The sequence below is a fragment of the Gymnoscopelus braueri genome (genome assembly GCF_963280865.1).
Source record: "Gymnoscopelus braueri genome assembly, chromosome: 15".
NCBI classification, from domain to species: domain Eukaryota; kingdom Metazoa; phylum Chordata; class Actinopteri; order Myctophiformes; family Myctophidae; genus Gymnoscopelus; species Gymnoscopelus braueri.
In genome coordinates, this window is record NC_137620.1 from 3,696,811 (window position 1) to 3,716,953 (window position 20,143).

The 20,143-nt window shown below is 42.9% G+C and overlaps 1 protein-coding gene across 6 annotated transcripts in view; it reads left to right on the forward strand.

Annotated features, from left to right (window-relative positions):
* camk2d1 (calcium/calmodulin-dependent protein kinase (CaM kinase) II delta 1) overlaps nt 1-20,143 on the forward strand; it is a 151,969-nt gene that overhangs the window by 1,241 nt on the left and 130,585 nt on the right. For all 6 annotated transcript variants that reach the window (XM_080452047.1, XM_080452049.1, XM_080452050.1 and 3 more), the window contains one exon: nt 1,312-1,406. In XM_080452047.1, the coding sequence (XP_080308173.1) occupies nt 1,312-1,406 (95 nt within the window). The remainder of the gene's footprint in view (nt 1-1,311; nt 1,407-20,143) is intronic.

The window sequence follows — 20,143 nt, forward strand, 5'->3', positions numbered from 1 at the left end:
GATCTACAAGCTCGCAACGTGTCGCATCGCTACGCGTTGTGAGCTTGTAGATCTGCTATTTTCAAACATTTTAGTACTCTTACTTTTGGTACTTTAAGTATATTTTGATGCCAATACTTTTGTACTCAAGTAAGTATTTCTACATTGTGGTATTGCTACTTTTACTTAAGTAATACTGAGTACTTCTTCCACCACTGATTTGACTTAATGTGGAACATTGACACAGAAGGTCAGCAGCAGTGTAGCCTAGACTAGAGAGGAGGAGCAGGAATATTTGAGTTGTTTTGCAACCCTTTCCACTGGAGCAAACCATGAGGGAGTGTATAGTTGACATTCCACAGTGTTTTGGAAATTGTTCATTAGGAAATGATAAGATCTACAAGTCAGAATGTATCACTTTGCACCGTGTTGTGAGCTTGTAGATCTGCTATTTTCACTACTTCTTAAACTTGTTTTTTAAATTTTATTTAGGCCTATGGTAATTTTGGTGTTGATTTTAATTGATGAAACTTTAAAAACTTTTTCAGGTCTTTTGAAATATATATTTTATTAAATGTAAGAAATGGAAAAAAGGAGATATTTATTCGCGACCCATCAAAATCGATCCGCGACCCAAAGATTGGTCCCGAACAATAATACTAAATAAACACAATTAAAAAAACAACAATAAGCTATTTAAACAATACCAAAGGTAAACAAATAACAATGAATTCTCACTTAGGACTTAATTAAGTCCTACAAATTCATGGCATCATACTCCAAGGTCCAAGCAGAGCATAAAAATGTGTTGGTCATAGATTATAGAAAAGCATTAATGTCAATGGCAGCATTAAAGGTGCAGTGATAATTTCTTTGTTAAAATAAGTGTCAAATAACTCTTATCTTCTAATAGTAATCATTGTTATAGACTGTGCGTTCAGTAACAGGGGTCTCCCAGCCCCTCAAGCTCTTTAATAAACAGAAAATACTTTTTCAGGTTGTGACACCAATTTTATCCAATCAGGAGAGATAACTCATACAGGACACAGGATGAACAAGTTAAATTGAAATGAGCAGACAACACTGGAACTGGAACACTATACATTTGAAGCTGACAAATTGGTACTTCTTAGATGAAATTGACAAGACCACCTGAAATTATTTTGTATTAAAGAGTTGGAGAGACCCCTGTTACTGAACAAACACTCTATAGCAACAATTACTATCAGAATGTAGAGCTTTAAACATTTGATCTGATCATATTTAGGGTCTTAGCAAAGCCAGATGACAACAAGCACAGATCTTTACCAACTGTTGCCGTTTGTCCCACAGGGGTGCCTTCTCAGTGGTGAGGCGCTGCATGAAGATCTCCACCAGCCATGAGTACGCTGCCAAACTCATCAACACCAAGAAACTGTCTGCCAGGGGTGAGTGTCTGGAATGGATGTGTGGATGCTGCTGCCATGATGGGCTTGTTCTGGTTGAATCTCAACCCATTCAAACCGGGAAAGCATCTCTGTCATTTTTAGCTTTCTTTGGGCTATTCAAAAATAGCAGATATACAAGCTCATAGCGCGGCACCGAGTGCCGCGCTATGAGCTTGCAGATCTGCTATTTTTTTGGAAAAATCGTGGGTTTTTGAATAGAAATATATTTTTAAAGCGAACATTTGTAACTCAAATATTTGCTTCTGGGGATTCTACAAATGTCTTCTAAATTTTTAAATCTTTAACTTATGTTGCCATAATATCAGTGGGACCCCCACAAGTTGTAACAGAGTTACACAAATGTTCACTTTAAACATATATATATTCAAAGATTTGCACACATTTTCAAGATCTTTCAAAAATAGCAGATACAAGCTCATAGTGGGACACTCAGTGCCGCGTTATGAGCTTGTATATCTGCTATTTTTGGTAAAGCCAAAGAAATCTTAAAATGACACACAGACACGTTCCCGGTCTTAAAGGGTTAAATGATGCGTAACCTGCGAGTTCAGGCAAGATATACTCGAGAGGTTGACTGTATACGCCTGTGCAGCGCTATGTGGGCGATGCACTGTGTGTGACGTGTCAAGCAACTGACCAAATTGGCGGTCTACTTGAGCTCACCTGATTCATTGTACTTCCTCTTGCTATCAGTGCTGCCACTGATGTTGTATGACATGTGCTTTGTTTGTTCCCACCACCACCCAAGCACCACCAGTAAGCTTTGCTTTCCCTAAGGGTTCTGTTTGCCCCCTGTTTGGGGTTTGTTATAGATGTATATCTGCTATATATCATGCTCTTAAATGGTCGTCTGCTAATGTGCTGAGGAGGGAGTAATGTATAATTGGCAGAGCCTGAACGCCAAGATCAAATATAATATTCACCCTTGGATTTACATTTTATAAATGCACTGTTCTCAAGCTCTAGACCAATTATTTGTTTACCAACATTGAGACTGGATGCACAGGTGATTGTTTCATGCAATCGATTCTCAACCTGTTGTTTCGGGGTGCGCTGGTTTCAGCACACCCCGACCCCCTCTTGTGTTGGTTAGTGAGGCGCGCCCTAGCGAGACCTGACAGAGTGGGTTTGATGCTTGCGCAGTATGACGCTTGCAACTAGTGTGACGTCGTCTGTTAAGGGGTCTATTGATCTCAATCTATTTGTGAGTTATCTCACTGAACTGGGTATCACTCCTAAGCTGTCGTCAGACTGGGATAAACTTGTTTTCTGTACTCACGGTTTTCTGATCCAGTCAATGGAGAATCAGGGGATACGGATATGAGTGAGTTCCCAACAAAAACATTTCCCTCAGAAACCAGGGGTGTCATGGTGGTAGGACCTACTCAAATACACCAGTGCTTTGTTGTGAATCTGGAAAGTTTCTTCATAGTATTTCTTGGTGTACTTAGTTTGGGGATGTCCATGTCTTAGTGAGTCTAACTCGCTACAACTCGATTTGGCATTTATGTTGGAGGAATAATAACATTGCTTTGTCCGAACAGATATGGATATTAGCAGGCGATCTCTGGAGTAGGCGGGTCTGATAACGCTGGTCAATGTGGATTGAAAGCCAGTTGAGCAGTGAGGTTACATGTCATATGACAGAGGGAAGATCACTGCTGTTGGATAAAATCTCTCTCTCTCTATCTCTCAATCTCTCTATCTCTCTATCTCTCTATCTCTCTATCTCTCTATCTCTCTATCTATCTATCTATCTATCTATATATATATGACAGCAGGTTTGGAATGACTGTCATATAGGCCTTTCTAAAATATTGGCAAATTTGGGTCCATTTTTATATTCGGGGTTACATTAACAATCAGGATTTTGCTGTGTGTATGGTAAACATTTCAGTTTGATAAGGCCCGGGGCAGGCGACCTCTGTGCGAGATCTGAAGAGAACTGGGCATGTTTGCCAAGGCTAAAGGGAACCACACGTATACTCTTTTGCTTTGTTGCAGCCGTGGGAGATCACACAGTATTGTGGGGAATTCGTTGACTACAGCAAGCAGGAGGAATAGCTGTGTCCCTCTTCTTTTTTTCTTTTTGCTCAAGTCATCTCCTCACCAACTTCCCACGTCATTTTGTACTTTTCTCTTCACTTTGCAATTGTACCCTACACCTACACACACACACACACACACACACACACACACACACACACACACACACACACACACACACACACACACACACACACACACACAGTCATTTGAGTACACACTGCTCCAACCTCAAAACCTTTCACTTTCGCTCTCCTAACCTTTGTACAGTGAGTGAATGTGGCGTTCACCTGAGGGGACCTTTGATGACTCATTTTCCCATATCACCTAAAACCCTTTGATGTTGGCTGAGTCCTTCATGACAGGATATACTGTAGCCGTTTTTTTTTTGCTCCGCCCAAAAGGCCACAAACAGTAAAAAAGCAGGGACCCCAACTACATATTGGATAAAACCGTGTTGCAGACTAAACTTTTTCATAGATTTCATAGATTGCTTCATAGACTTGTTTGACAACACTATCATCAGTGCTGTGTAAATGTTTTTTTTCCCAGACATTTAACCACAAGAACCCTCAATACAAAGTAAACTTGTCCTTTGGCTCTGTACTTGGTTTGCTCTTTTTTCCCTCTACACTAAACCTCTGTGCCGAAAAGAGCAGATCTAATGTGAGCTTGTAGATCTTATATTTATTTTTCAGCTAATGTTCCCCTCAGATTATGGATGCTAGGGTTCAAGTGGTTAGTGTAATTTTTTTTTACACAAAGATTTGGTGGCCCCCCTGTAGTAACTCAGAGGACCCCCTAGGGGTCCTGGACCCCCTGTTGAAGGCCCCTGCCCTAGCACTTCACTCTTCCTGTACCCCTTCCTGCCACCTTCTGCCTCGATTGAGGCTAGAGAGTGACCAAGATATGGCCACCATGCTGACATAACTTGGTCACTCGTTATCATGTTTTTGTTACTTTAGTTTTTCTACACTGCACCGCACTACACTGTCTCTCTCTCTCTATATTCTATGTATGTGTTTACCTTGCCTATTGTAAGTCGCTCTGGATAAGAGCGTCTGCTAAATGCCTAAATTGTTTGTAATCAGGGCCGTTTGAGAGTTGTTGGTGCGCTTCGAGCTTGGCGCCCCAGGCTACAGCCCTGTAACGTGTGTAGTGTTTGTGCTCCCAAATAAATATGTATTTGGCCACGGACCCCTCATCTGAAGAGAAGACCCCAGAAGAGAAGACTTATGTAAAAAGAAAAAACGTGCTGGTGATTGCTCATAAGTGCAATATCTCCCCCTGGCTATAAGCGGGTATTGCCGCTTGGGTGAGCGGTAGAAAGTCTGTCTCTCATGCGGGTTCGAATCCCAGGTAGGACATAAAGGGTACCCTGTGTGTCTGTGTGTGTGTTTGTGTGTCCTTCCCTGTTGTCCCAGGGCCCCGTAGCGCTGTAACAGAACTTCTTTCCACAACAGAGAGGCGTTTTTTGTTCGCTCTTTTCATCTATTCTCTCCATGTTCATTATTATCTCTTTCTGTAGAAGACAGCCGCCGTGGGGAGGTGGCCTCCCACTGTCAGACTGTGGGTGGGAGAATGGCACACACACACACACACGCACGCACGCACGCACGCACGCACGCACGCACGCACGCACGCACGCACGCACGCACTAGGGCTGTCAGTTCTCCTCTATAATCCCATTCGAATTTCAATGCTTTATTATTCTTAATATTCGAATATTATTAATTTATTATTAATTATATAAAATTTATTTTTTAATGTAAATTGTGTAAATTTAATTATGTAAATGTAGTACAATAATAAACACATACGTGCACACATACAAAACGTAACTTTCTCTGTTACTATAAACAAGTGACCTACCAATGTTTTCGCATTGGAAAAAAAAAAAAAAGAAAAAAAAATTCTATATTCGAATGGCAATTTTAGCATTCGAATATTATATATTTTTTTCACATTCGAATTATTTTCGAATAGTGAAATTCGTTCTGACAGCCCTAGCACGCACGCACACGCACACGATTGCACGTTGCAGCCTCCCGGGGAAACCACACAGTAAAATTAACTCCCAGAGTGTACAAATCCCTCTGGTTCCATTTGTACACTCTGGAATATCATTTTTTAACACTTATGATTTTTTGCCGGACGGTTTCCCTTCATGCCTCACCCCCAGATCTACAAGCTCACAACGTGCCACGATGCGATGCATTGTGAGCTTGTAGATCGGATAATATAGGGCTAAAGTGGTTAATGTATGTTTTATAATGGAATAATGTATATCTGCAAAGTAACTAAAGTTTTCAAATAATTGGTGTGGAGTAAAAGTACAATAGTTGCCTCTGAGATGTAGTGGAGTAGAAGTAAAAGTATTGAAAATTAGAAATACTCCAGTAAAGGAAAAAATACCTCAAAATTGTACTTAAGTACAGCACTTGAGTAAATGCACTTAGTTACTTAACACCACTGGGTATCGGTATCGGAACAACTCTACTAAATGCCTAAATTGTAATTTGTAAGCTGGAAGAGAGAGCGAGAGACAGAGGAGACAGAGTGAGAGAGAGAGAGAGCTGACAAGCAGACATAAAGGAGGGCAGAGAAGGGCGACGTGATTAGATTGAGACTGAGATACACTCTCCTCCCGTCTGGAGAAAATGTAACGAGAAAATGAAAGTGAGAGGAGAGGAGCGGTCTGGAATGAGATTACCCCCCCGCCACGCTCGCTTCTGATTAGCGGACGCACAAGCCGCTAACATACCGAGGAGCAGGAAGGACAGAGTGATGAGAGAGAGAGAGAGAGGGAGATAGAGGAGATGTTTATAGAAGGGGGAGGCGGTGATTGATGCCAGATTCCGATTGGCTTGGCTGAATGAATCACTTGGCCGAGCTGGATTCCACCCGCATTACCCCGAGGCAGAGAGAATGAAAGGGAAAGGTGTGTGTGTGTGTGTGTGTGTTTGTTTGTTTGTTTGTTTGTATTATTTGTGGGGCATTTGGTCCTCACAATCTTCCTGGGACTCGCAAGAAAAGTAGTTGTTTTATGGTTGAAAATAGATTTTGAGAGATACATTTACAATTAGAAAATGATTCAGCTTGGGTCTAGGTTTAGGATTAGACATTTAAGAGCATTGGTTCTCAAGATGGGGTCCGGGGGACCCCCAGGGGTCCTTGGGGGGGTACTGGGGGGTCCCCAGCAAAATTAGTTAATATAGCGTCACAATCAATTTAACCACTTTACCATATTTTATACTGGGGCTATTAAAAAAATAGCAGATCTACAAGCTCATAGCTATGGAGTGGGGGTCTGCAGCCAAATACAAATACATCATTTTGGGGGTCCTTGACATGAAACACTGATTAGGTTAGATTTAAGGGTTGGAATTAGAGTAAAACGTGATTTATACATACAGTAGTTGCATGCCGGTGTCATGTCAGCCTAGTGAAGTAGGTGGCCTGCCTTTTTTTTAGGAGACCGGAAGCAAGTTGGAGTTATTTATTATTCATTATTTCCAATGGAAGAGTGAACGACACACGTTCTTCCCAAGATTGTCATAGCCTACTACTAAAATGTTTTTTTTTTTCAGAGAGACAAATCAGGAGAGAATCAACTTTACTATCGACCTTTTCTCTGTCCCAGCAACACACTCTCGTGGGATCTAGCAGCACCAGTTAACATCAAAAGAATACAAACAAACATGAAATGTTTGTTTGTATTTTTTTGATGTTAACTGGTTTTATAACTCAAATCTTTGCTTTTGGGGATTCTACAAATTGTCTTCTAAATTCTGAAAAACTCATGTTGCTATGATCAGTGGTTTTCAATCTTTATCATATCAAGGACCCCCACAATTCCATTTGGCCGCAGACCCTCATCTCAAAAATGTTGTTCCAGGGACCCCCAGAAGCAAATCTGAGTTAAAAATGTTCGCTAAAAAAAACATATATATCAAAGACTTGAAAAATAGCAGATCTACAAGCTTGTAGCGCGTCACTTCATGCCGCACTATGAGCTTGTAGATCTGCTATTTTTGAACAGCCAAAGTATACAAACTAATGGTTAAAGTGGTTACACAGATGCGTTCCCGGTTTGAATGGGTTAATACATATCTCTGACGTCAGCCAACCAGCCAGCCAGCCAGCCAGGCAGGCAGAAGGTCACTTTAACAGGCCTGCAGAAGGTCACCTCCACTGAGGGGAAACCCCACCATCGTTGCAGCCAAGGTTGCTCGCTCGCTGGCAAACGTGACGAGGAATCCTAAACGGGAAGCTCCGTCTCATTATTGGAGAGGGTTCAGAGGGTTTCATGCGCCAATGTACCTTGGCGCTACGCCAAATGCAATGTTTTTTTTTTTGCGATTAATTACCCCTCCTGGGCCCGCCCGCCATAAGTAAAGTAAAGCGGTGGAATAAAACGTTTCTATAAAGAGCGTGGGGACTCTTTGACGCATAGCTCATGCTGGTAAGACGCGGCAAAACTCTGGCACTCGGTGCCACGCGTTGTGAGCTTGTCGATCTACTATTTCCACTATTTTTGGAACATTTTTTAAAATATTCTTTTCGAAGCATCGAAACGATCATGCAAAACGATTGTGATTCCCTCAAATAAATAAACAAATAAACTATTGTGTCAACCAGGGGTCTTCAACGGGGGGTCCGTCCGGGACCCCTAGGGGGGTCCTCAGAGTCACTACAGGGGGGGCCGCCAAATCTTTGTGTGATATGATTTTATTTTTTACTTGAACCACATGAACCAGAGCATCCCTTTTCTGAGGAGCACTTTAGCCAAAAATAGCAGATCTACAAGCTCACAGCGAGGCGTTGTGAGCTTGTAGATCTGCTATTTTTGGCAAAGAGTTTTTGTGTAGAGGGAAAAAAGAGCAGAACGAGTAAAAAAACTAGTTTTAATCTGAAACACAATTGTATACAATATAGTGGGGGTCCCTGCTTCATCTCTCTCTCAGCTAGGGGGTCCTTGGCCTGAAAAAAACAACAACAGGGAAGTGGGCCAGTCACGTGACATCATGCACTGGAGAGAGAGAGAGGACACAGCTGGGACGCACCGGAACGTTAAGATGGTGTGACTCCTTAGGGGACAACGGAGTCCCTCTGCGTTTGGACTCTGGGTATAAATGCCTGATTGATTAATAATTAATCAGCCTTTTATTTAATTCTCTGAAGATGCACGGAGGGTTAAGAGCCTCTTTCTCCAGCGGCGCTGAGAAAAAAAACACACAACAACTTGAAAGAGGACATTTAATTACTAAATAAACAAGCGAAGACAGTTCATCCACACAAGTACCAGTGTTGCCATGTCTGCTTATTATAAGCGACATTGGGCTTGTTTTTTTGTTAAGAAAGTTGCTTATAAATGTTGTTGGTTGCGTTTTTTTGGGCTTGTTTCTTAAGTGTAGTGGCTTATTTTGGGGTTGCTGTGTAATGTTGTATAAACCAGTGGTTTCTCAAACATTTTCATGTCAAGGACCCCCACATTGATATGTATTTGTATGCAGACCCCCATCTGAAATATTTGATGCCAGGGAATCCCATAAAAGATCTGAGTTGTTAAAACGTTTAGAAAATATTGAAATATTTTCACATTTTCTTCAACGCGTTGTGAGCTTGTAGATCGGTTATTTTCCAATAAGCGATGTATATAGGTTTAAAGAGCTCATAGACCTGGTTGCTTGTTTCTCTCGCAAAACCTGGCATGCCCCAGGGGGAACAAGGGAACGATACTTGAACAGACCCTGTAAATTATTCCAAGTATGCAGGGCAAAAACTCACACAAAATGTGCTGTAACGTGCTGTGACTTGTGAGCTTGCAGATCGGGTTTAGTTTAGTTGTGCGCGACACCTGCACATAACTAAGGTATAACTCAGGCTTAAAGCAGCACTATGTAACTTGTTTTTAATGAATAACGTGTAATTTTGTCCAATCTGTATGGTAAGAGTATGTTAATACAATATAACATAACATAACAACATAATATTTAGTATCCCTGCCCTTCTATTGAGACATTTAGATTATGTCAAAGGTCATGTCTCACCTAGACACGGGATCTGACATGAATATTGACCTGAAGGTCCAGATTGCATTGATCCCATTAGCTCAATGGTGAAAAAAAGCAGCACTTACACATGGAAAAAATGGTTCAAATCCGGGGGTAGAAGAGGAAAGTTTAAAGGTGTGACACAATCGCAGTTTCCTGGAGCCTCAGCCAAGCTATAGCGAAGGAATGAAGTTGGCACACTAGACTTATCACAAAGCCAGGTTTGTCATGCCCTCTCTTCTCAAGGTTCAAGGTGTCTTTATTGTCACATGGATGCATGATGTACAATACAGCCGGAGCGACCTCGTGGGCGCTGAAGAGAAAGTCCTGTACTGTACCTTCTTCCCACTCTTTCCTGCTTGGGGCTTTATTAGCAGATGCAGTTATTTCATGTGGCTTCTTCGAAGGGTTTCACTTACTATTATCAGTGTAGTTGTCACTACTACTTAAAAGTTTTTTTAAATGTATTTATGGAAATCATTTGATTGTTTTATTTTATTTATGAAATACTTTAGAAAAATGTTGGAATCGTTTTTTAATTGAAAAGCTGTGACTTTTTTTTTTTACTTTAAAAAATCTCGCGATCAATAAAAATTGGTCCGCGACCCAAACATGGGTCCCGACCCACTGTTAGTGTACAAACACTCTATAGCAATGATTACTATCAGAATATAGTGCTTTAACATTTTAACAATTTTTTTGTTTGTTTTAACCAAAACATATCACTTACCCTACATTAAGTCTTGGCGAGGCTATACCATAAAAGCTCATAAAAAACATCTTGCATATTATGAACAAAGTAACGACCCCTATTTCTGCGTGACCGAGTTTTCCCCGGGACTGTGGAGAAAGTAGGCCAGCGGTTTGAAGACACAGACCTTAGTGACACTTGGAATGTGGTGAGAGGTGGGCTTGTGGAAAAGCCAGCAGTGAGTGGGTGTGTTTTTTTTTGCCACCGGACTATTAATCCAGCTTCTGGAAAATAAACCTCCGGCTGGTTTCCAGCAGTGGTGTAAAGTAACTAAGTAGATTTACTCAAGTACTGCACTTAAGTACAATTTTGAGGTAATTTTTCTTTACTGGAGTATTTCCAATTTTCAATACTTTTACTTCTACTCCACTGCATCTCAGAGGCAAATATTGTACTTTTACTCCACTACAGTTATTTGAAAACTTTAGTTACTTTGCAGATATACATTATTACATTATAAAACATACATTAACCACTTTAGCCCTATTTTATAGTATACCTATAGGTCATTTGAAAATAGCCGATCTACAAGCTGGTGTTGTGAGCTTGTAGATCTGCTATTTTCAAACATGTTACTAAGTACTTTTACTTGTGGTACTATAAGTACATTTTGATACCAATACTTTTGTACTTTTACTCAAGTAAATGTTGAATTCCGGACTCGTACTTGTAACAGCGTACTTCTACATTGCAGCAGTGACACTTTTACTCAAGTTTAACATTTGAGTACTTTTTCCACCACTGGTTTCCACTCCAGCATGAACTCTGAAGGAAACGCCAGCGCCATTCCCATGGAAACTAAAGCGCAGCCAGAGAGGCTAAACATGGTGTGTCATGTGTTGGGCGGGTAAATGCGTGTGTCAAACAGTTATGTGGCAGGCGCTTGTCTGTCTGTATAGTGACTGTGCAAGTTTAACCCATAAAAACCGGGAACGCATCTGTGTAACCACTTTTAACCACCATTATGCTGTCACCCATGCGTCATTTAACGCATTAAGGCCGGGAACAGATCTGCTATTTTTGAATAGCCAAATAAATCTTAAAATGACACAGATGCGTTCACGGTCTAAATGAGCCTTGTAATCTTTCTATCTCTCTCTCTTTCTCTGTCTTTCTCTCTCTCTCTTTGTGATGCTAAACACTTCTCCAAGTGGCTGATTTGGGTTCCTATGCTTTAAAAAAAAAAAAATCACTTTTTGGCAGTGACGCCATAGTACTAACGGTGTATAATTTAGGCCTCCACCCTGACTCCAGACATATACATATATATATATATATATATATATATATATATATATATATATATATATATGAACTCAAATCTTTGCTTCTGGAGGTCCCTGGCACAAAATATTTTTGAGACGGGGTTCCGCAGCCCTATAGAGATGGTGTGTATCTTGAATTGCATGCACTGTACACATGGCATTTCATGTTCTCTCTCTGTCTCTCTCTCTCTCTCTCTCTCTGGCCTCAGAGAAAGAAAAGCAGATGGATATTTTTGTTGTTGTTGCCTCCTGTCTATTTTAGTGTGTTGTTTACATCAGTGCTGGCTTGACATGAATGGCTTCGTTGGCAGAAGCCCCCCGATTCATTCACCTGAGACTAAACGCCCTATAACCCTCTTTTTAACTGGCCCTCTGTCAATAATAATCATTTATTTATTAATGTTCTCATTGCGGACCGCATCCTTACCACGACGCCCCCGGGAGGCGGACGTGTGTGTGTGTGTGTGTGTGTGTGTGTGTGTGCGTGTGCGTGTGTGTGTCCTTGTATTACTTGTGAGGGCCAAATGTCCCCACAAGTATAGTTGAATATGAGAACTAGACAAAGTAAAAGGTTACAATTATTGTGATGCTATATTAACACATTTTGTTGGGGACCCCCTGGTATCCCCCCCCCCCAAGGACCCCTGGGGGTCCCCAGACCCCACTTTAAGAACCAATGATTTAGAGGTTAGGCTTCAGGATCGGAGTTATCCTTGATTTACACTTAGTTGCATGATCGTGTGTCGTGCACGGGAAAATACTTTTTCAGCTTGAGGCTTACGGTTAAAAAATGGCCAAATCATTAAAAATGGCATTCATAAACTTCCCATCCTAAAATGTGGATGTCCTCACAAGTCTGTGTGTGTGTGTGTGTGTGTGTGTGTGTGTGTGTGTGTGTGTGTGTGTGTGTGTGTGTGTGTGTGTGTGTCTCTCTCTGCGTGTGAGTGTGTGTGTGTGTGTGTGTGTGTGTGTGTGTGTCTCTCTCTGCGTGTGAGTGTGTGTGTGTCTCTGTGTGTGTGCCTACGCACACGCTTTGTTGTCTCCCCTGAGCAACGTGCCTTCACTAACTGATGCACACGGTTGCACAGGCGGGCTAAAAATAGCTGGTTAGAGAGCAAGGGAGAGACCCCCCCACACACAACCACACACACACACACACACACACACACACACACACACACACACACACACACACACACACACACACACTGTGAGATTAAGTGGGAAGTGTGTTGTTGAAATCGAATGTGGGAATGAGGCTCGGTATTCTACGGGCGAGTGGAGACGCTGCTTCCACATCCGTCTGCTCAGTGATTATTCTATCACATGACTTATTCTATTCATAGAATATAACCGGGAAGTGCGTAACTAATCGATTTACCACTTGAGCGTTGTTTTATACTTCGTCACACTACGTCGTTGTGCGGTGCGAGCTTGTAGATCAGCTATTTTCACCAATTTGGGAATCTTTCAACACTTTTCACCTTTTTTAATGACATGACCAAAATAGGGATTGACTAAAAGAGAGAGAGAGAGAGATGTACTGGTCCCCTCCTTTTTTTCCCCTCGACACCGAGAGAGAGAGTACTGTACTTGGTCCTCCTTTTTTTCCCCCTTCGACACCGAGAGAGAGAGAGTACCGTACTTGGTCCCCTCCTTTTTTTTCCCTTGACACCAAGAGAGAGAGATAGTACTGTACTTGGTCCTCTCCTTCCCCCCCCCCTCGACACCGAGAGAGCGTACTGTACTTGGTCCTCTCCTTTTTTTTCCCTCGACACCAAATCTCAGTTTTGTTCCAGATTTTTCAATAAATCGCAGATCTAATGAGCTTGTATATCTGCTATTTTTGAATAGCCCAAAGAAAATGATCTGAAAATGATCTATGCCGAAAATAGCTGATGCTGCTATATGGAGCCGGTCCGTCAAAGCCCAGGCATAGCGAGGTCAGTGTTGCCAGATTATGTGAGAGAAACAAGCAACCAGGTCTAGGAAAACCAGCCCAAAAGAAGCGACTATGGGCCACATGAGTACTTTAACATGTACATCAGCTATTTGAAAATAACAGATCTACAAGCTCACAACGCATTGTGAGCTTGTAGATCGGCTATTTTCAAATAAAATCTTGCGGGGAAATTATGATAAGCAGATCTGGCAACCCTGAGCGAGGTGCGCTCATCAATACTGGTGTTGGATGTGTGTAATAAGAGTGATGGATATGTGTGGATTACGCCGGCCGCTCCATCTCTCTGAAGCCCAGTGTTAGTTCTAAAGCCTTAATGGATTAGCTTGTTTCATCACAACACACACACAGCTTCCACAGAGATTTGTTGCTATCTTTCATTTCCCCTTTCTATCTCTCTCACTGCTCTCTCTGTCTCTCTGTCTCTCTGTCTCTCTCTCTCTCTCCCTCTCTGGCTCGGTATGTCTCTCTGTCTGTCTGGCTGTCCGTCTGTCTCTCTCTCCCTCTCTCTCTCTCTGCTCATTTTGTATGACTGTGTCATTTCTTTTTCTTTTTTTTAAAAAATAATGATGCTACCTAAACGTCAGTGGTTCTCAATCTTGTCAGGCCGTGACCCCCCAAAATAATCATATTTGAACTGGGGACCCCCCCCCCCCCCCCCACCAAAATAATCATATTTGTCGAGCTTGTAGATCGGCTATTTTCAAATACAATCATGCAGGGAAATTATAATAAGCAGATCTGGCAACCCTGGCAGTGAGTGCAGTCACACATCAACGCCGCCTCGGAAGCTCATCGCTTTGATTGACACCCCCCCTCCCCCACCACCCCCCCCTCCTCCCACTCGCTCTCACTCCCGGCACCCAGCAGAGCGGAGCGATAAATCGGGAGTCCTTCCCCCGAGCTTCAGTCTAAAATCCTCATTTAGCCAAGTAGGCCATCAACACCTCAGGGTGGGGTGGTGGGGGGCTTAATTAGGACTCCTTTGTCTGCCAGACAAGATGGAAAGCGGGTGCCCCCCAGTCTGTGCGGGTGCCCCATCGTCGTCCAGCCTGAAGGTGCTCTGCTTCCTCTCTACCCTCCGCCTTTAACCCTTTCAATCCGGGAACACATGTACTGTGTCATTTTAGATTTTTGTTTTGCTATAACCCTTGGGCTTTTTCAAAAATAGCAGATCTACAAGCTCATAGTGTGACACTCGGTGCCGTGCTATGAGCTTGTAGATCTGCTATTGTTGAAAAAATCTGATTGAATGGGTTAATTAGTGATCCTCGCTGACTGACTTCTGGAACATTCCCCCCGAATGTGATAATGTCAACATTACTCACACATCAGGTATGTCCCGTTACTGTGTCCCAGGCACTGAAGGACATGATGATGGAAACGGCTACAAACATAATAAATAGGCAAAGAAAGAAAAAGTGACACAGTTGCGTTCCCGGATTGAATGGGTTAATACATTCCATGCCAGAGTTTAATATCATAATGTACTCACCAGTGCCAGCGATTTATTTATTTATTTATTTTTTTCACCTCGCCACAGACTTTGCTAAATACCTTAAGATCGCGCGTTCAACTGTTTGTAGACACACAGGGTAGCAGTGTGAGTGGCCCAGAGAAGAAATTTTCAATCGGCGATCGTCCATTTTGCAGTAGTCGCAGTTTCTATTAAACAGCGTTCAGCGCGGAGAAAAACAACACCGGAGATAATGGCGGATTAGCGGAAGCTTTAGAGCGGCGGCGGATGGGAACGAAAATCTTCGATTGACATTCATTTCCGTTTCCGGTGTGCTACAATGAAATGTGTCACTGCGAGGGAGGCCTACAATGAAATGTGTCACTGCGAAAAAATAAATTAAAAAAATACCACGCTGCACAATTATTTAGGTTCGCGTAGAACTACGCGATTGGCACGCAATCTGTTAATTGTAAATTGTATACCCTCCCATTTGAAAACAAATCTCAGACCGTCTACTAACCATTTCATTCGGTGACGCCTACGCGCGCAAGTCATGCGTGTGCATGGAACAATTATGGTATACCCTCCAGTGTTAATTTTGTCGACTAAAACTGTGACGTAAAATGTTCGTAGACGAAAACTAAATGCAAAACCAAGCTATGATGACTAAAACTGTGACTGAATATATTGACAATTTCGTCAACAAATAAAAACTAGACTAAATGTTAAGGCGGGACGAGTGGAAAAGAGATCCAGTAGAATTAAGACAAGTAATTTTATGTTTGGTTGCTTGGGTGTTGCGCTCTGAAAATAGCAGATCTACAAGCTCACGTGAGCTTGTAGATCGGCTATTTATCGGCTATTTATTCAAAAGACTATGACTAAATCAAAATGGGCTGTCGAAATCAACACTGATAGCCTCCGAAAAAACCTAGAACACACCACTGTCTCTGTGGTCCCTACCTCACCTATACCTTTCCTCTGCCCTTTGCCTGCGTGTGTCTGGCTGTGCTTGGTGCTGCAGTGTTTGGCTCTCAGTGGAGGCTCAGAGCAGATCATTATGCCGTCCATCTTTTGACCTGTGCTCTTCTAGTTGATCTCTGGAGGAAGAGAGAGGCTTCGACCTTATGACCTACGAGAGCTCTGAGTCTACTAGTTTGCCCAAACTGTGGGTCGGGACCCACGTTTGGGTCGCGGACCAATTTGTATGGGTCGCGAGTAAATGTTCCCTTTTTTCCCCCTTTTTTTTAAAAGTTTAAACAAACAAAAAATAAATTCACAACTTGTTTTCATCAATTAAATTAATTCAAACATATTTCAAAAGTATTTCATAAAACAACATTTTCAAAGTTATAAATACAAAAATATCATGACATTTTCTAACATTTGATTTAATATTAATGTTATTTTAAAACCGGGAAAGCAATATGTGTCATATTAGACTTTTGTGTCAGCTATACAAAAATATCAGATGTACACGCTCGCAGCGCTTCACTTCGTGAAGTTTTTTAAACATTTTGAAAAATCTTGTGTAAATGAGGCTGTCGTTACGTCGAGGCACACCCCCCCCCCCCCCCCCCCCCGGAGGAGTCAAATGTAAACAACCTGCATACTGTAACAGCCTGTGCATCTAATAACTGTGCAACACACACACACACACACACACACACACACACGCACACGCACACACACGTTTGCAGTGGTGTAAAGTAACTGAGTACATTTACTCAAATACTGAACTACATGTAGGTATTTTTTACTGTACTGGACCATTTCCAGCATTTCCGATTCAGTACTTTTACTTCTACTCCACTACATCTCAGCAAATATTGAACTTTAACGCATTGTGAGCTTGTAGATATGCTATTTTCTAAATATTTTTTGACATTTGAAAACTTGTGAAATGGGACATTCTGCATGATGAGTACTTTCTACTTTTGGTACTTTTAATTACATTTTGGTAACAATACTATTGTTATCAGAGTAGGCCCTTTCAGCAACCCCACCTAGGGTATGGGCGCTGATGATGCACACACACACACACACACACACACACACACACACACACACACACACACACACACACACACACACACACACACACACACACACACACACACACACACACGTTTAACTCGCACAATAGCTGGCCCTGAACCGTCGAGATTACATTCAGCCGAAAGTCATCTACCGTAACATTTTGCCTTCGGCACGAACGAAGCACTTTGCAGAACATTGTTTTGAAAAGCGCCATACAAATAAGTTGGCTACAGTTTCGGGGGCCAAGCGAGCACCGAAGGTGCGTAGGCCTAGGCAGTCTATTGTACAGTATATGTGTTGTATTTATTATGGTTTCCGCTGTTCTTTTATTGCAGGTTCAGGCATAATCGGCCAGTTGCTTTTCATGAAACTTTTGCAGAATGGTAGTGGGTCATGCAAAAACAAATCTTACTTTCATTGGCCAAAAGTGGGGGACGGTATTACAACCTATTTAAAAATATGGAATTTGAATAACTCGTCAATGGTAGTCAATGAGATAAAGAGGTTATTTCAATCGCCGATCGCTCACGTGCACGTGTATGCACAAGCACGTGCACGTGATGTAGCGCTCCACTTTATTCAGAATCTGCTGCCATGGGTGTCACACAGGTCCTCGCATCCAGGAAATTGAGTTTTCCTCTCACTGTAGAGCGCTGACGGTAGGAACAAACCAAGGCCGCGTGTTAGAGGCGCGTACACCTGTCATTGTATAGCGCTGACGGTGACGGTAAGGAACACGCCAAGGCCAACGGGACAGAGGCAGGGTTCACATTCGATACCATTCACATGTCTGTGAAGCCGTTTGCATCACCATGTCCTTCAGTGCCTGGGACACAGTAACTGGACATACCTGATACTAATGTTGACATTATCGCATTCCTGTTCCCGGGGGGGAATGTTCCAGAAGTCAGTCAGCGAGGCTCACTCATTAACCCCATTCAATCAGATTTTTCAAAAAATAGCAGATCTACAAGCTCATAGTGCGGCACAGAGTGCCGGACTATGAGCTTGTATATCTGCTATTTTTGAAAAATCTTCAACTAGATATATTGACTTTGCTTCTGGGGGTCCCTGGAACAACATATTTTGAGATGGGGGGTCTGCGACCAAATCCGTATAATTTTGGGGGTCCTTGACATGAAAAAAGTGTGAGAACCACTAATATTATAGCAACATATACGGTTTTCAGAAAACTGTTAGGATTTAGAAGACATTATGTAGATGCGTTCCTGAATTGAATGGGTTAACCCATTTTGGGCGGGAACCCCTATTTGTAACTTTACTTTCAAGATGGGAAACCCGTTATTGTTCCTTTTGCTATGTACAGTATATAGCAAAAAAAATAAATTGTAATTTTTAAATGTTGAAGTCAGGATTTAGAAGGCGTTTTTAGAATTGACTGGCTATTAAAAAATAGGCTTAGCAGATATACAAGCTTGTACATTTGCCGTTTTTCAACATTTTTGAAAAATCGTGAAAGTGTTGAATTACGAACAAGTTTGAAAACTATTGATTTAAAAGGCATTTTGTTGAATTTGAGTTCTCAACGGGCCTGAAAAATGGCAAGGCTCAGCCCGGACCAAACAATTGCCATACTTTTAGGCCCAAAAAAAACAAAAGGTGTCATTTTGTGCTCAATGTCCTCAAAGTCCCCTCCTCTAACCATCTCGGAGAGAGAAGTGCGTACAGCCTTCACACGGGTCAACATCCACAAGGCAGCCGGACCTGATGGGATTCCAGGCCGGGTCCTTAAGACATGTGCAGACCAGCTGGCGGGTGTCTTCGCTGACATCTTTAACCTCTCCCTCTCCCTGGCTGTGGTCCCTGCAGGGTTCAAAATGTCAACCATTGTGCCCATTCCCAAAAAGGCCAAAGTGACATGCCTGAACGACTGGAGACCTGTTGCTCTCACCCCGATCGTCAGCAAGTGTTTCGAGAAACTGGTGAGGGAATACATCAGCTCCACGCTACCTGCCTCGCTGGATCCGTGGCAGTATGCATACCGCAAAAACAGATCCACCGACGACGCTATTGCCATGGCTCTCCACACCGTCCTCTCGCACATGGACAACAAGCTGCTGAAGGACAAATATGTACGTATGCTGTTCGTGGACTACAGCTCAGCATTCAACACCATTGTCCCAGCAATACTTGACAAAAAGCTCAGACACCTAGGGCTACACCCAAGCATGTGCGACTGGATACAGGACTTCTTGTCCAACCGACATCAGGTGGTGAGAATGGGCAGCATCACATCCGACCCCCTGACCCTCAACACCGGAGCACCCCAGGGATGCGTGCTGAGCCCTCTCCTCTACTCCCTGTACACGTATGACTGCATAGCCACACATGTCTCCAACACCATCATAAAGTACGCGGACGACACGACAGTGATAGGCCGAATCGTCAACAACGACGAGTCTGACTACAGAGAGGAGATCAAATCACTGGCACACTGGTGCCGCGAGAACAACCTCTCTCTTAACGTCGACAAGACCAAAGAACTGATCGTGGACTTCAGGAGGCCGCGGAGAGACCATGCGCCCATCCTCATCGACGGTGCTGCAGTGGAAAGGGTCAGCGAGTTCAAGTTCCTCGGAGTACACATCGAGGAGGACCTCAAATGGGAGACGCACTCCACACACGTGAGGAAAAAGGCTCAGCAGCGACTGTACTGGCTCCGCCGCCTGAAGAAGCTCGGAGCAGGACGTCGCATCCTCAGGCTGTACTACAACAGTTCTGTTGAAGGCATCCTAACAGGCTGTGTCACGGCCTGGTACGGGAACTGCACTGCCCGAGAAAAGGTCAGCCTACAACGAGTAGTGCGATCGGCAGAGCGGATAATGGGAATCGAGCTCCCAGCGCTCCAGGAACTGTACAAAAAGCGGTGCGTGGTCAAAGCCAAGCGCATCATCAAGGACAAGCACCACCCAAGTCACAGACTGTTCAACCCCCTACAACGACCGCGACCGGGCAAGGGGCTCTACCGCAGTATCAAGAGTTCCACCACCAGATTTTGGTGTAGTTTCAATCCAGCTGCTGTCAGAATGCTGAATGGGGCATAAGCCTGGATGAGTTCAGCAGCCTGACAGCAGGCGGCGCAGACTTTTCTGGCTCTTCCTGAACACACCTGTGGATT